At 36.4% G+C, this 18,669-nt stretch overlaps 1 protein-coding gene across 2 annotated transcripts in view; it reads right to left on the bottom strand.

Moving 5' to 3' along the window:
- The window catches only part of PUM3 (pumilio RNA binding family member 3), a 50,595-nt gene that overhangs the window by 10,685 nt on the left and 21,241 nt on the right, over positions 1 to 18,669 (bottom strand). For both annotated transcript variants that reach the window (XM_002819822.5, XM_024252045.3), the window contains exons 12-17: positions 17,875 to 17,928; positions 14,228 to 14,308; positions 6,353 to 6,495; positions 5,488 to 5,710; positions 4,469 to 4,556; positions 1,949 to 2,039 (exon numbers count right to left, since the gene is read on the bottom strand). In XM_002819822.5, coding sequence (XP_002819868.4) covers positions 1,949 to 2,039; positions 4,469 to 4,556; positions 5,488 to 5,710; positions 6,353 to 6,495; positions 14,228 to 14,308; positions 17,875 to 17,928 — 680 coding nt within the window. The remainder of the gene's footprint in view (positions 1 to 1,948; positions 2,040 to 4,468; positions 4,557 to 5,487; positions 5,711 to 6,352; positions 6,496 to 14,227; positions 14,309 to 17,874; positions 17,929 to 18,669) is intronic.

The raw sequence follows: 18,669 nt of genomic DNA, 5'->3' as shown, positions 1-18,669 counted from the left end.
CCAGGCAGTCTGTCAAGTGCCAATGCTCCCAAATGTTAGAGAATTCTGCTTCTCTGAGTTACTTTTCAGCCAACATACAAGGCTGATTTTCTTTTCACCCAAAATTTACAAAAACAATTTTTTTGTATTATTGTTACATATAGCTCAACTTCCATTTAGAACTTCAAATATTTCCTGTGCTCCTGTTCCAATTCTGAGTAGTGCTCCATAATAAACCTATAGTATCCTTCCTATGTTTGAAATTCACCTAATGGGAGTTCTGATTGATGAACAACCTTTATAAATTAATTTCATGGCATTGCTGAAATTTCCAGTTAATTGAGTGTAATGAAAGAATGTGTCAGTAGGTGTTAACACTCCAAATGCCTGGTAAAAAAATTTGTAATGAAAATGTTCATGTATCAGCTAATGAATTCTGACTGTTTAACATCAACTGGAAAATTAACTAATTTTAAGCAGAAATGAAGAAAATGATCTGTAACACTTATATATTTGGAGACACTGACATACCTGAAGCTATGAATGCTCCTGTGTGAGTATATGTGTACCAGATCACGTATATGTTGAAGAAACACTTAAAATAACATTTACAAACAATATAGATTAAGTTGCATAGCATGTTGCAAGTGAAGTATCTTGAGAAATTCAAATTAGGGTTGGTATCTGTTTTCCCAAACCTTAATAACACAGCAGGGGAAAAATCAACAGTAATTGCTTCAAAGCAACATACAAATCTTTTTTTAAATGAATGCTCTTACCAGAAGGTTTTCATCTGCACACAGAATGTATGGAAAATTTCAATGATTTGTGGATTGATTATAAACTCAACTAAGTTCAGAGAATAATACAAAAGAGGCCATAGTTCATCACTGTTTTTTTCTGATTTTAAGTCAGATATCAACAAATAGCACACACACTTCAGTAGCAAATGCTCTTCCAATCCTTTTACAATCTTTTAAAACAATAAAGGAAATTACATGTAGAATTAGGCATGATTTAAAAGTCAACATTGTCACAGTTTTCACAGGGACGTTAAGTTATTCATTAAAAAAAATACAGGCTGGGCGCAGTGGCTCATGCCTGTAATCCCAGCACTTTGGGAGCCCGAGGTGGGCAGATCACGAGGTCAGGAGATCAAGACCATCCTGGCTAACACGGTGAAACCAGGTCTCTACTAAAAATACAAAAAATTAGCTGGGTGTGGTGGCAGGCACCTGCCATCCCAGCTACTCAGGAGGATGAGGCAGGAGAATGGCATGAACCCAGGAGGCAGAGCTTGCAGTGAGCCGAGATCGCACCACTGCACTCCAGCCTGGGCGACAGTGTGAGACTCCATCTCAAAAAAAAAAAAAAAAAAAAAACCAATTATGTTTTGGTCAAAACCATAAATGTGGTGAAGCCACCTGATACCTTGTGACTGTTATAATTTGTCAAAAAGATGGTAGTTTAAAAATCCTAAGGGCCAGGCACAATGGCTATGCCTGTAATCCCAGCACTTTGGGAGGTCAAGATGGGAGGACTGCTTGAGCCTAAGAGTCTGCGATCAGCCTGGGAAACACAGGGAGACCCCCATCTCTACAAAAAATAAAAAAATAAAAATTAGTTGGGTGTGGTGGCATGCGTCTAGTCTCAGCTACACAGGAGGCTGAGGTGGGAGGAAAACTTGAGCCCAGGAGGTTGAGGCTACAGTTAGCTGAGATCGTGACACTGCACTCCAGCCTGGGTGACAGAGTGAGACTCCGTCTCAAAAAAAAAAAAAAAATCCTAAGGACTGACTGAAAGAGTTACATTTGCTTTCTAATATTTGGTATGCCTGTCTAGACCATGAGTGACTGGGAGTAATATTAGACTATTGAGAACAAATATTAGAACTGAGAAATCAATGGGAAGGAAGTGTGTCTTCTGCATGACCAGGCCCTGCTCAGAGAAGGACACACATTATACATACCTAGAAAGAATAATGGCACCTCGATTTACACTAGCCCAGGACTTCAGGTTCTTCATACCAACATGCTCTACAAGTGTTTTTGCAAAACAACCTGTAAAATATACTGAAGCTTAGTGAACATCATATAATAAGATTTATACTCCCTACCCCCTTCTCTACTGCCCTTAAATCTGCAAATATTTTTAAATAAAAAATCTAACAAAAGTAGCTTTCACCCAATCTCCCTTTTAACACAAAAAATTCCAGTGCAGGTTTATCTAATGCATTTCTAAAAGAGCCATTTCTTTTAACTCTGATCCAAAACCTAAGCTATGCTTAGCAGTAATTACTCAAGATAAACTATGAATTCTAATAAAACACTCACTTGGTTATGTCTGCATTTCTTTGTATTATTTAATGATTTAACTTTGACCTGAAAGCTATTCAGGAAATAAATGTTTCACAATAGCACCTCATGCTTGGTTGAAATCAAGTTCTTCCTCATGGAGAAATGCTCACTCAGAAGGTGCCATGAACATAACACAGTGTTCACGTGTTCAACAGTGGTTGATAAATGACTGTTCTAGCTTACACTTGGCATTTCTCTTTACAACGCTTGCATACTCACAAATCAAAAATACCGTTTGTCTCCTGTTATTCTAGTATTTCGGATTCCCAAGGCCTTGGTATTATCTTTTTCACTTTGCAATTAATGCTTGGACAAAGGAGAAATTCTGATAGCTAAGATTTAGTGCAGATGGAGGTAGGGACAACCTATCTTGAAGGCAAACATCATAGTCAGGTAGCATGTACTATATAATTCATTCAAAGATACCTGAATATAAGGACTCTTTAAAAGCCAAGAGGCCTATGGCTATTCAGCCTTTCATTACCTGCTAAAGAGGGACAGAGTTCAGCTAGTGAGGCAAATTGTTTTCCAAAGCTGACCACAATAATATCTCCTGTCCTGTGTGCTCTTCTAGAATGCAGCCACTCCCCCATCTATAGGGGGAATCCATGCCTTCTTTTGAATCACAGTGGGCCTCTGTGATTGACTTGACCAAGACAGTATGATGAAAGTGGCATTAAATGACTGCTAAGGATAAATCATGGAAGTGCCAGGCATTTACTTTGTTCTCTTGGGATGCTCACTCTTAAAAAAACAACCATCATCTCGTGAAGGAGCCCAAGCAGCCTAGAAAGGGAAACTGAGGCTGTTGGTCCCCAACCAACAGTCAGTACTCACTTGCCAGCCATGTGAGTGAGTTATTGGACACTCCAACCACAAACCGAGCAGCCCTAGATGACTCTGACTCTGAGCATAGAGGAGGCAAGCTCCACCAGACCCTGATCAAGTCATTGTTTTGAAAACTACTAAGTTTTAAGGTGGCTACTATCCAGTAAAAGAGAATCAAAACAGCTAGACACGCAGGAGGACAAACTCATTTGGTGCTATATGAATACGACAAGACAAACACATCAGACCCAAACGGGCAGATTTTAGGGTTCTCAGCACATTTTAATTAAGAGGGAGAAAAACCACCGGACATTAAGCCAGACTACTTTTCTGGCATAAACTCAACTATACATCAACTTTTTAATAATGGAAAAGATGATTCCATATGTTATTTTTTTCTTTAATATTTATCACAAGGCTTCTCTTTTACAAAAAAATTTAGTGAAAAATAGCCCCAGGTCCCCATTCTTAAAGGTAAAGTGAGAAGTGACAGCTCTACTGCTATACTGATTGTCTCACTAGCCATTAGAGCTGCCACTTGCCGCAAGACATGAATTCATGATCTGTCACTTTTTTCCAGACATTGTAATGAAAAGCCCAAACTGTTTTAACTCAGTAGGGGAAAAAAATCTCTCCAGTGGTTTAAATACCAGATGGAATTTGGATTTTGTAAGTGAAGGTCTGGTTGGAGATAGGACTGAGAGGGGAATGGCATGCAAATGCTAATGCTGTCCTTCTCTAGAGAGCTGAGTTTCTACAGAGCAGCTGTAAGGCTTACAAAAAACCAGAAAGCGCCAAAGACTGGCTTACTCTTTGGTCACATGTATTTCAATGCCAAATAAACAGGCACTAGTCCAAAATTCTCTTACGAGGATAATCTTCTTCTGCTTTTTCTTTCTTCAAACATAGAGATAAATGTCATGCCTTTCTACTGAGGTAATGATACTCAATAACTGGGGCCCCCTACCCCCTCTCACCATCCTCATTAGAATGGCATTTTAAGGCACTGACCAAGCCAGGTTAGAAGCCTGCAGCAGCAGAGGAAGGAAAACAGAGAGAGTGAGGGGGCGGGGCGGGGGGGGGATGGAAAAAAGAAAGAAAATTAAAAGAGTTCTCAGGCACAAATATTTCTAGGGGAAAAAGCATTACCAGCAACCACTGAATCATTTCTTATTCACAGACACCATTTCTAAACACTTGACAAACTTCATTTGAGCTTAAATGGCCGGTATAAAGTTCAGGGATGCCAGGAATTACTGGAATTCCACATGAGATACAAGAAAAGGTCAAATTTAATAGCCTACCTTCTCTCCCATTTTCTTTCATCTTTTTATCTTGCTCTATTAACCACTTCAGAACTAGATGTCCTGCAGGATGTTCTGCAATGTGAAGCTATGAAGGGTCAAGAACAGTTAATTTTAAAAGCTGTTTTCATTCATGCAAATACATTTGAATGAATACATACAATTTATGCCACCACATACAGATAAGGACTCAGCCACTTTTAAAGTTCCACAGGCTTAAGAGGTCTTTATCTAGGACAACCATCATACTTGGGGGGACCACAGATCTATTCTAATCCCCAGACTGAAAGACAGTTATGCCAGATAACACAGCCACTGCACTGCACTTCAGTCTCAGCTTCATGAAATCTGCTCTGAACAGCAGCAGCACAAGGCTCATCTTAATGCTAATCATGTCTTGGATTGAAATATGCCATTCTCAGACACAAATAAACCTACAGGACAGAACACTATAGCACAAACATCAAAACCCAATGCTGCATGCTGTTTAAGTACACATGACCACCTAAGGGGATTATCTGATGAGCGAATCAAGAAAGCAAATCTTTTCAGCTCAACCTTACTCCTTTTCAAGAGCAATATCAAGCGTTCCCAGTTATTTGGGCTACTCCTTAGCAAGTATGGGAGGCAACCGGCTCAGTCTCCTTATAGAGAAACTTTCAAGGTACATTCATCTTTCCCATTTGTTAATATGGTCAGGAGCCAGGGCTTCTCTAAGATCCATGGCCCACTTCTCTTCCCCAATCTCAGGTGTCAGAAGCAACCTGGGCACTCAATACTTGGCAATGATTTCATTCATAAGCAAATACACGTCTGTAAAACATTCCCAAGTGCCAGGCTTTGAACCAGATGGTTAGAGAAAATTAAAGATGAATGTAATTGCTGCTGTGAGAGGTTCTTGGTTGTTTATTCAACAGGCATCTCCCTCCCCAGCTTTCTTACTGATACCCCACATCCTCCAAAAATGAAGTTTTTGTGGCCTTTGCAGCTTTCCTGCCTGTCCTTTAATGGCACATTACCTCTCCATCCTTGCCACCAGGATGCAGTTCTGTTGCTGCCAAGCTGGCGATGGCATTCATGGCAGGCTGAACGTCTCTAGTGGCAGATCCCAGAATGTCAGACACCAACACACACGCAGACTTATCTAGCACCACTTCTTGGGCATGTTCTTGCAGGTAGCTTAACAAAGCTGGAGAAATGGATTCTAGGAGCTCCCGTCTGCGGACCTCTGTATCTTTCTTACTGTTGAATATATTGAATGGGGTATTAAGGTAAGATAAATCGCAAAGGAAATGTGGTGATATTATCACAAAAACCTCTAAGAGCTTATCACAGACTGTATCACACTCTATTATTATTGTCTATCTTTCTGTTAAGCATGTAGACAATGAGTGATTTGAGTATGTGTTCTACCTGTTTTTAAAAATGTTTGTGTCCCACGATCTGAATAGTGCCTGGCACAGAACAAGGGCTCAATAAAGGGAGTCTGGCTTGTGTAATACCAAAAAAAAAAAAAAAAAACCCAAAAACCAAATAACATACCCAGAAAACAACACATTTACACTGCTGTATGGACACCATACTCTAGAGTACTCAAATATGTGGTATCGGTAGCTTTGAAAATAAAGAAAAATAAAAGCCAAACCACACACTTGAATGCCTACTATGTGCCAGGTGCTCAGGTGTTCTTTTGGCATGACACTTTTATTTCCTTTTCAAGATAAAAACTTTAAGAATCTATCAAAAATATAGGCTTGAAAATGGAATTCACCTTTTCAGCAGTTTTAGAGAAAGGGTATGGATGCATAAGTGGATTTCTGGAAGCATGCACTACTCAACATTAACAGAGGAATAAAGAAGTCAAGCCATTCTACTTGGTTTTACCTGTGTGCATTTCCATCTCCTTTTTGCAGAACTTCAATGATTTCTCGTACTGTATGTGCAGGATCTCTGGGGCTTAGTAAGTACAATAGGACCTTCCTTCCATATTTGTCATTTACTATGCTAGGCAATGAACTGATAATTTCCTATAAAATTATAAACAAAAAAAGAATCAATATCTGCATTCTCAAAGTACCACAGGACCCTCCTTCCATATTTGCCATTTACTATGCTAAGCAAGGAACTGATAATTTCCTACAAAATTATAGTATATGTGCTGCCAAAGTGAGCACAATGTCCTATAAAATTATAAACAACAACAAAAAATGAATTGATATCTACATTCTTAAAGTATGCCTAGAATTTCAATGGTGAAGAATACATACTTAACTACTATTTTTCCCAGCGTACTTCATGGAAAATGTGGAAATTGTGTCATTAAAGCACACAGAGATTTACATTTAGAACACAGAATCAATTCTCTTTTGCGACTAGCATTACTGAACAACTCATTTGTATTAACTGACCAAACCCAAGGACTTAAAAAATATTTAAAGGTGTTATCTTCATTCATTATGGCCAGTATTTCTTGGGCCACTATTACTAGGGACATCACTTGCTGAGGTCACTGAGTAGAGACAGTTAATTTGCAGCTGCATTTAAATGTAGCATCGGCATGAATGAAGAACATTTCTATTAGAATTTCCCTGCTGAGATGTATGTGAAAGGAGATAAAGAAACTCTGTTAAATCAAACAAGTGGATAAAGGCTTTTAAAGTTAGGTTGCTTATTCATGGCAAATGAAGGCTGTTTAGCTACCGCAATGAAAAACAGAGGAGGGGAAATCAAATCCAGAAAGCCTTGACTAAGCAGTTACAAATTACACTATATGACATTTCCAATCAACATACCCAAGAACAGTAACCTCCTTTTCTAGTTGTTCAAATTTAAGGGACAAAAGCAATGTCATCCCCACCCTAACTAAACTCCTGTGTAAATCTGACGTTTTCAAAGATAGAAAAGTCACTTGAAAATTTTTAAAAATTCCTTTATTCTTAATAGAGAAGATGCAACAGAAGAGTCATCAATTTGTTTCCTCACCTCTAACACTCCTATTTCTTGTAACAAACTTTATAAATATTCAATGCATGTTTGAGCACCCCATATTCTTTAGAACTGGCTGGGCCTCGGAAAGAGTTCTGTCCAACTGACCAGGTTTACAGAAGAGGCATCCAGAAAGAGGAAAGGATTTGCCAGGGGACTCACAGTGGCAGTGTCCTGGTCCTCCAACTCCAAATCTAGTCTCTTTCAAAGAAAACATAAAACCTCCTCTTAAGGAAAGGAATTCTTTCTGAGATGATATATTCAGATCTGCTCTTCTTAAAAGGGCCTATTTATTATGATGAGATTAGTAATTTTAGTGTGAGGAACCAAGCTCAAAATCAAGACAGCCATCAACGATGGGACCATGAATCTCACTGCATCACGATCCTACGGCTGATGATGCTGCTCCAGGTTCCAAACACCATGTTTCTCTTTTTAAAATCTCAATCTTCCCTCATTTTTTGCACAAAAGTATAGCATGCTTCTGATAACAGTAGCTAACACTCGTTAAGTGCTTACTAGGAGTCAAGCACTACTAAGAGCTGCACACTGATCATCTAACATAATCTTCTGACCACTATGTCCTGTTTCTACCAGTCCAATCCCCATTATGCTCTCCTAACTACTTCTGAAGTTTAAGATCACAGTATAAAGATTCCCATGTAACACATAAAAGTTTTCAGAGAGCTGAAAATTCAATAGGTCTAACCACCTCAAAATGAATAACTAATTTCAACCACCCAGGGAAAATGAACTTAAAATTTCAGTAATAAACGGGAAAACACACAAAAAACATACAGAACTTGTTACAAGGTAGGGAACTCTCTCAAGGCAAATAAGCTCCAAAATGAACTCAAACTATTTTTTTTTTTTTTTTTTTTTGAGACGGAATCTCACTCAGTTGCCCAGGCTGGAGTGCAGTGGTGTGATCTTGGCTCGCTGCCATCTCTGCCTTCTGGGTTCAAGCAATTCTCCTGCCTCAGCCTCCGGAGTAGCTGGGACTACAGGCTGCACTATGTCACCCAGCTTATTTTTGTATTTTTAGTAGAGACGGGGTTTCGCCATGTTGGCCAGGCTGGTCTCGAACTCCTAACCTTAGGTGATCCACCCACCTCAGCCTTCCAAACTGCTGGGATTATAGGCATAAGCCACCACACCAGGCCAATCTATGTGTTGTTGATAATGAAGTGTTTAGTGCCCCAAATATGGCGTACCTTGAATGTGCCTTTAGTGTACCTTTAGGTACCTATATTAAGCTTTAACCAACTCATAGAAGAGGACAAATGCTTTAATTTGTTATATATTTTGTTAATTTGTTGAAAGAAAGAGGTGAGAATAATACATAGGCTGGGCCAATTTCTACAGTTTAAAAAAAAACAAAAACAAAAACAAAACTTCGCTGCCCTTAACAAAATGACTCTGAAATATAACACCTTTAAAAATTTGTTTTTTTTGAGAACAAAAACAAAACAAAACAAAACAAAACAAAAAAACTGGGCAGTATGCAGTGAACAACTATAATGGCTACTCTACACTTTTAGTTAACATTTTTTTCCCTTGGTATTGGGAGAAGGCATGAAGCCGGCAATGTATTCCTCAATACAACGAGCTTTCTCCACAGCTTCCATGCTTAGGGACTAATCCAACACATATGGCTCGGGCAGAAATGGTTTTATAAAATGAGAAACTGGGACTTCATGATATGCATAAAACCTGTGCTTAAATACTACTCAGACCATTCCCCAAATTCGTTGAACTTTACTCCCTTTTGGTTTGTAATTAAGGAATTTAGAATCTAAATTCATATTTAATTAAGGCTTTTAAAAGAATGCATGTTTATAAATAACAATTTTACCAAAAACTAAAAAACATTACTTCAAAATGTAGTATCATTTTTTCAACCCACCTTATTGATCAGCAAAAAAAATGTAGTATCATCTAATCCTTCCCCAGCTCACCCTCGTTACAGCTTTCCCCTACCATCAAAAACATATATCTTCGAAAGAGTACTACTACATTTCTCTTTAACTTGGGTTACAGAGAAAATGGGGAGGAAGTTCTAGATTATCACATGGTGTGTACTAACAATTCCAGTAACATGTATAAATAGGTAAGAGACAGCTAAGGCATAGTTGATTTTGTGCAGAATTTAGTCTCTGGGGTCTTAAGTTCAAGCTGTGTAGCCTTTGGCAAATCCATTAAACTCTTTGCGTATTAATTCCGTTATATTTAAAAGGAAATGATACACCTGCCTAACTCATGGGCTATTACCAGGAACAAATCAGAAAAAGTCACACTGCAAAGTGAAAGCTGCCATAAAATAATTATTTCATATTAAAAACATACCTTTCAATATGTAAAGCCTCCTTAACTGTGGAGATTAAATAAAGCTAGCAGTCATGAGTTTTTACCCTCAAGAGATAGAATACCACAAATTGTTTAATTTAAAAGGTTTTGGCTTAGCTTACTTCTAACAAGAGTTAACTTACAGAAAATTCACAAACGCCCATTTATTGTAATTTCTTCTTAAGCTCTAAAGTAGGCATGTAAACAAAGAAAGCATGAGAATTACAAAAGACTTCCCTTCTGAAGACATCTTTGGCCAGTTCTGACTGCCTTGTGCTGAACTCTAGCTAGATACCTTGGCACTCCTGTTTTGCCAATGCGCTTTTAAAGAGGAAGGGTAAAGGTCAAAATAAAGATGCACACATGAAGTAGGGTTAAAGCGTGTGCATTTTTGGTTGAGGGTAGAAATGTAAAAATCAACCCATCCACGGTGCTGAAGACTGAGCCTGCAGTGTCCACTCTTACGGTAGTTTGCTATGGGGACAAAAAGAAATGCAGACCACTATATAGAACCTAAAATCTAGTGAAGAGGGAAGAGAGTTAATAAAAAGTTAAAACTAAGAGATTTAACTAATGGATAACAAAAATATAGAGGGCAGGTTAGATCATCAGGCAGCTTCCCGAGTATTTTGTTCTGAAAACAGGGTGACTTGTTTCCAAAAGTCTACCTTTTCAGCTGCACTAAAAAAACTGGAAGATCTAGTTTAGTGGGTACAGTGCTTCATTCAGTTTTGCAAAATAAAAAATGTCCTGGAGATTGCCTAACAATGAGCATATTTAATACTACTTAACTGTATACTTCAAAATGGTTAACATGGTAAATTTTGTTATATGTAGTTTACCTCAATTAAAAAGAAAACAAATGTGAAGATCTATCGCCATGGAGCTCACATTGCCAGGGACTGGAGCTGAATGGTGCCCACCACCTTGCAGAGGGCATGTGCTCTCGCCACTTCCTACAGTCCCTCCCACATCGCCTTGTCTCACACCTGGCCTGGCCACTCATTTACCTATCTGGTCAATGAAGGTTTGCAGGTTTGTGAGCCCTGGATGAGATCATGATTAACTGCTCAAGGAAAGGATGGCAAAGAAAAAGACTACAGTAGTTGAGTGGGTGGGGAGACCACATCTGACTAGAAGATCACTATCTGCTGATTACACTAGAGCTTAGTCTTAAAAGAAAACAAGCAGTGATTATCAGGCTATGATTTCAACTTGACATTTTGGGAAATCTAGTTACTCTAAATGGAATGCTTAGCAACACACTAAGCTTTCTTGGCTATTTTTAAAAAGCACTACGTAATGCAATGGTTTTGTAGTGGCTGAGTGGGAAATAGGAACACATGACTCTATATATAAACATAGATGCAGCAAATTTGGCAGCCCAGCAATTCTGCTAAGTGCCTTAGAGAAACTTAACATGTACCCAAGGAGACATACAAGAATGTTCATGGATTTGGATTAGCAAAAATTAAGAATTAAAGTTAGTTTTTAAAATTGTAAACAACCTAAACATCCATAACCAGGAAAACAGAAAATGAATCGCAATATAGTCACATGTAATAGAATACTATTTGGCAGTGAAAAATAAATGATTTAGAATAGGGATGGGTAAACTATGGCTCATTGGTCAAATCCAGCCTATAGCCTGTTTTTGTCCATCTTGCAAGCTAATAATGGTTTTTACATTTCAAAAGGGTTTTAAAAAACAAAAACAAAATGAACAAGAATACATGATAGGACCATATATACCCCACAAAGGCTAAAATAATTATTAACTGGCCCTTTATAAAAAAGGCTTGCCGACCCTGATGATAAATCTCACAAACATGAGAAAAGAAAAAAAGCAAGATGCAGAAGAATACATGTAAAACATCATTTATACAGAACTTGTAAACATGTAAAATAAAATTAGATACATGTTTTACAAAATAAAAAATGTCTACATATAGTGAAAGGATAAGGAAATGCATATGAATAATAAATACCAAATTTATCATAGTAGATATGGGGTGATGATAGGATATCAGGGATGGGAACACAAAGGGCTTAAACTTGAACTGTATTTGTCAAGTTTTATTTCTCATAGTAGATATGGGGCGATGATAGGATATCAGGGATGGGTACACAAAGGGCTTAAACTTGAACTGTATTTGTCAAGTTTTATTTCATGTCAGGTGGTGGGAGGCTGGATGTTCACTGTATTATTCATACCTTTCTGTATATTTTAAAGACAATGGCTTTAAAAATATCCATCAATATTTATTCACCCTCAAACAGCAATTGGCTAGTGTACTTATTTACTTTCCAGTGAACATTGCTGTCAAACCGCCTGCATATCAATTGACCGCAAAGGTAAACTGGATGAAACTTTATGTTTATTTAGGAAAGTAAAGTAGTAAGAAAGACCTCGTATCCATTTTGAAAGGCGAAGAGCTCAGCTGACCAGGCTGTGATTTCAACCTGACATTCTGGGAAGTCTGGGTTACCTGAACAGAGTGCTTAGCAACACTAAGCTTTCCTGGTTATTTTTAAAAAGCACTGCATACTGCAACTGTTTTTGTGGTAGATGAGTGATGGGAAAAATCCAAAGGCAATTAGCATTCCAGAATTTTATCACGAGCTACACAGTTTAATAATACACAGAACCTGTTGAACATTTGTCAGTTACAGGCAAGAGATCGGCAAATCAGGCCATTCAGGGAAAGCTGCCCTAAGTATGAGAAAGTCATTAAGAATGTGGGTTAAGCAGTTGTGGGAATCAAAGTGATAAGCATAAGGAATTAAAACTTTTTCAACAGCAAATTTAAGTGGCATACATCTTTGGAAAAAAATTAACAGACAATTCTGGCAAATCATGAAGGAAATTTGGTTTCTCTTGAAATCCATTTGGAACAGTTATGCAAATTTTAGTTGTCGTGAAAATATTAAACAAAAGCAAACTTTCAATATCCCAGCCTGTTTCCATTTCTGTGAAACAACTTTATTCATCAGCCAATTCTATGGCCTCACATCGCTGTCACAGGAATGAAAAACAATCATTATTGATTGGAGTCAAAAGGGTAATAAAGTCACAAGGAACATGTCAAAATACTCAGTTTGTAACATGAAAGTCTTGCCAACTTGTTTCTTCCCACAATCCTATCCCAAAGAAAGTCATCACAGTCTTAAAACAGTCAAGGGTAAAGTTGGAAAATGACAGCAAGGGCATGAGAAATTCACACACACTGGGACCTACAGCTGGCATCTAAGAAAACAATCTTCCCCTCCACTAGCTGGTATACTTTTTCTACTACACTCAGCTCTACTGATCCCAGGAGGCTACAAAGAGAGACCACAGCACCACCACCTGACAACAGGTAAATTCTCTTTTTGAATCATCATATTCTTCTTTCTTGCAGATGTGAAAGTACCACTTGTCGTCACTAAGATTTCTCTAAGGGTCCCATTCATGTATATCAAACAGAAAGGCTTGTGTAATTTTCAGACGAATAACCTATGTCTATACTGATTATGTGGTTTTCAAGACGTTTCCAAGTTTGGTCACTACTATCAAACTAGTATTTTCTTATCCCCACCCTGCTGCAACCTCTACCATATACTCAACACCACTCATACACTAAAAACAAAAGAAAAGACAATCGTAGAATCAGAAAAAGAGACTATCGATGCAGAAGGAAGAAAACAAATAGTTTAGAATGCAATTTTTACTTTGGAGTACTTCCCCTAAGAGGACAATTGGTTTTTCTGAAGGCAAGGTTAGGGATAAATACACTACATTCAAGTATTACCACTTTATGGTCATCACACTGGACTAGAAGGAATTGCTGAAATGTAAAAAGGAAGCTAGAGTTTTAATTTACTAATAACTTTTAATCTGACCCAACAAAAGCTCTAAGAAGCATCACAACTGAGTGAGTTTTGTACATCTTTCTTCTCCATCAGCTCAATCCAGCACAGGTGTATTGATTAACCAGGTGACTGTGCAGAGGTAATTATTTCTCCACAGGGAGAGAGATAATTTAATAGGTCACAGATACTCTCTGCTTGTATTTGAGTTCTGGAATAACTAAGGAATTACCATGCTAATTTCTGATCATATCTAAATATCACTTTGCTAATTTTCCATAGTTTAGAATCACATATGGTCTAAAGCACTATGTTATCCTAATCCAAAATAAAAGTGTTAAATCTTAATTTGACCAGTCTTAAATATTTAAAACAGTATTAATATCAAGTTACAAGGTTAAGATTTATACAGGAATAAAACAAACCTCCAAAATAAAACATAATTAACTTAAAAGTAAGCAAAAATACTGATAGAAGGCACAGCTGCAAGTCTTTACACATGCATGGTGAAATCAAGCTTACACATCCACAACTGGTTTATCGATGTAACTTAAATTCAAGACCATCAGAATTACTTACTGATATGATTATCTGCTTCACAAGCTTAGTATCATCAATACAATCAAATGCCGCCAGTAAAACCAAATGGGAGTATTGGCCCTGCAAGAAGTGGAAGCCAGTAAAGGTTAAAAACAAGTGCATAGATTTTCCCTCTTATTCCACACATGGAATATCTTCATAAAGGTTACCTACATTGACAACTTGTCTAACATAACAAGATGAATAAAAGCCATTTTAACGAACTTCCTCTCTTATCACGACCTCATTAATTATATTCTAGAGGTAAGGTTGATTTTTTTTTTAAAGCACATTATTCATTACCAAATAGTCTAAAACCAATACCTATGTAAACAGGTATACTGTTAATGAATAGCTACTTGAAAATTATACTTAAAAGTTCAAGTTATAAGATTAAGTTTAAAGAACCTACATATATAAACACATATATAAGATACTCCAATCATGAAAAAGAAAATATAAACTCATACAATTTTACACACACACACACACACACACACACACACGATATACATAATACATGTACACAGAAAATCCTGGAAGGCAAGGCATTGTAATAGTCATCTCTGGGTTATACAAATGATTTTTAATTTTCTTTTCTACATTGCTCAATTTCTTTAAAGTGATCTCACAAAATTAGAATATAAATATGAAAAAATAAACTAGAAGAGTATAATTATACACTGAATGAGAATGATATAAAAATCATTACTTTGAAAAAGTATAGCTGCATGAGATCACAGAAATACACATGTAGCTTTCACAACACTCATCTTTTGATATAAAATTATTTCCATGATGCTAATACTGTTCCAAACATTTAAAGAACACCTACTTTATGTTAAGAACAAAAACAAAAGAAAACAAAAACCTCTTTCCAGAGTTTGTGGCATGAGTATCCTGGATTTTGATATAATTGTTTTAAACTTTGATAGAAATTTGATTTTTGATAATAGCCCACAATCATTCAGAGCCAGATCTGATGAATATCACAGATAATACAACTTCAATTACAAACAATAACGAAGTTGCTAACTGTAAAGTCAAAAAGACAAACTGAAGATAAACAACAAAGGTCTAACACCCTTACTATACAAAGACCAACAACCAACTAAAAATGGGCAAAGCCAGGCGCGGTGGCTCACACCTGTAATCCCAGCACTTTGGAAGGCTGAGGCTGGTGGATCACGAGGTCAGGAGATTGAGACCATCCTGGCTAACAGGGTGAAACCCCATCTCTACTACTAATACAAAACATTAGCTGGGCGTGGTGGTGGGCGCCTGTAGACACCGCTACTCGGGAGGCTGAGGCAGGAGAATGGCGTGAACCCAGGAGGCAGAGCTTGCAGTGAGCCCAGACTGCGCCACAGCACTCCAGCCTGGGCGACAGAGCAAGACTCTGGCTCAAAAAAAAAAAAAAAAAGAACATGAAGAGTCAGATCACAAAAACAGAAGTACAAATGTCTTTAAATGTATGAAATAATGCTTTATGAACTAATTAAGGACAATAATTAAAACAATGAAATGCCATTTATCCTATAGGCGATGGTGAAAACCTCTGACAATAGACTAATTTATCAAAGGTTTAGGGAAAAGCAGGCACCCTTTTATGTTGATGAGAATGTAAAGTGGTTCAACTTCTTTGAAGAGCAATTGACAACACCTATACAAATTTAAAATGCAGATATGACCTGATCCAGTAATTCTAGTTCTAGGGATTTATCTTGCAGACGTGTTTCCATGTAAGTACAAAGACTTACATGTTAAGTATATTCACTGGAGTACTAATTGTAATTTTAAAAATTCTAGAAACTACCAAAATGCCCAACAGTAGGGACTGGTTAAATAAATTATGGTACAGGCATACGATGAAATATTACAGTCACTAAGAAAAGTGAGGTAGATAGATGTATGTATATTGAAATAAAATGACCCATAATATGAATTAAGTGAAGGAAACAAAATACAGAACAATGTGCCTAGTACAAAATCACTGGTTTCAGTTTCTCTTAACTCGGACACACATAAGCATAACCAAGTATAAAATATTTCTGGATGAATACAACAGAAGGTGGTACAGAATTGAATGTAAGTGAGAAACAGACAAATCCACAAGTATAGTTGGAAATTTTAACATGCTTCTCTCAGCAACTGACAGAACTAGAAAATAATAAGTCAGTAAAAACACTGATGGTATGAACTCTATCAACTACTTTGATCTAATTGACAAATATAGAATACCCCACCAAACAACTCTACAATATATTATTTTCAAAATACTTAGACCGTATGTTAGGCCATAAAACAGGTCTCAATAAATTTAAAAGGAACAAAAGAATATAGAATATATCAAGAAACCCCCAATATTTGGAAATTAATAATTCCAAATAATCCATGGATCAAATCCATGGGTAACGTTAGTTTATCACCTCTTTAGAAGTAACTCTTCGAGATTTAAAAACATATGTACTTAGTGTTGAATTACCTGACATAAACAAACTGTAGAACTAAAACAATTTAATTTTATTATTTTAAAATGTTATACTCTTAATACCTTTGTGAATTTTCTATTAACATTCTAGTTTTTACTCATTTTAATGTAAGGTATTCAAATTAGAATGTCGCGCATAAAAATTTACTTAACATTGAATTATGAATTATAAAAAAATCACATACACTGGCAACAACTCATCAGAGAATTCTCCATATTTCACTTTGTTATAGGAACGTTAGCTGCCTTCTGAATTCTTCTAATCTCTAGCCCAACAGAAGACAATAGTCAAGTACACAATCACACAGCATTAATTTTAACTTGTTTGACTTAGTATTTCAAACAAGTTGAAGTATTCACCAGATGCTAGTAGTTCTCACTGGATTTTTTCAAAGGATAAAGTAGTTGATTATTACATAATTTTAGTTCATCAGTAAATTTCTAATTTATCCATCAAATATATAAAGTATAACTCAAAAATTAAAATTGTATTTACTACATATATTCTAGTTACAGTACTCCATAGTAACAGCATGACAAATTATTTAATATTTAAAAACATAAACACTATTTTTGAAGCAACAAATCCCCCAGAAAAAACTTTTGTACCTATGAATTTCATTAGGAAAATTGTTACTGCATTTCAAAAGAGCTATAAAATTTAACAACTAAAAATTTCCATAACCACACTGCAAATTTATTCTTCAAAAAATAAAAAGATACATTTTAATTTCTTTTATGGTTTTGGTCATAAGGAAAACTAGTATCAAGTTTCTGAAGTGCAATCTGGCATCATTTACCCAGAGACTAAAATATGTACATACCGTATCCAGACAGTAATTCCCATATTTAATTAACCTGACTGGACAAATTCACCAAAAAAGCTAGTAAATATCAGGTTTTCAAAGAATATCTAATAAAAGTAGAGAACTATCACAATACAATGTTAAATTTAAAAAGGAGAAAAGAATGCATGTGGCATGATTTCCATTTTGTGTAGATAAAATATGAAAATACATGTAAACGCACAGAAAAATATAATAAAACAATAATTTTCTGCTTGGTAATTTTCTGAATTTTTCCAAATTTTCTACAATAGACATGAATTCATCTTACTATCAAAAATAATTAGAATATGTAGTTTTATTATACTTACATTAGCCACCTTTTCAACGTAAGTCTTCATTGTTTTCACAATCACTTTCCTGTCCTTAAAAAGGAAAGATTGTCTCACTGAACTTTCAGTTATGTACTAAGGGTATTTCGTAGTTAAACATTTTAATATAATATTTATTAAGTTTTCATCTGAGTGGCATATGTTTTCATTAGTAAAAATAATAGTTATGCAGCCAGAACGAAAAAACTGTAATATACCAAAGAAGTTCGCTTAGAGCTATTACAAGCTTAGATGTGTATGTGATAGGGTTAGGGTTAGGGTTTGCAAGGCAAACCTAGTGAAGCCACCTTTTGCAGTGAGACCAGACAGATCCTTCTTCCAAGGTCTAAACTGTCCTCAAATGCAGAGTCTAGCAAACAGTTAGTACTCATCTGCATTTGTTGAAAAATTAAATTTGCATTAAAAAAGTAGATATAGTACAACTATCTTTTAAAGGCAGAATTATGCTGACCAAGGAAATAATGATAATTTCTGTTAAACTTCTGTGATTAATAAGGATCTTTACCTTTTCCCTCAAGTACTTAACACCTATGGGAGCAAATGTGTGTGGCCAGCTGTTTGTTATCCCTTCCCATTTTCCCCTGCCATAGTATGATCATTAAATGAGGAGGTACCAAAACCTCTATAAAGTAAAGCTTAAATACATATTATGTTTACTTGCTTAATAGATCTCTTCCCATCCTTTAATGCAACTTCAAGGTTTCTAGTAAAGCAGAGAAAAGACGAAACACTAGGCCTAAAGAAGATGGCTCATTCCCATCAGGCCCTAAGGCA

The sequence above is a fragment of the Pongo abelii genome, chromosome 13 (assembly GCF_028885655.2).
Source record: "Pongo abelii isolate AG06213 chromosome 13, NHGRI_mPonAbe1-v2.0_pri, whole genome shotgun sequence".
Lineage (NCBI taxonomy): Eukaryota > Metazoa > Chordata > Mammalia > Primates > Hominidae > Pongo > Pongo abelii.
Note: the sequence above shows the minus strand (reverse complement) of the source record. Positions and strands in the feature narration are given on the sequence as shown.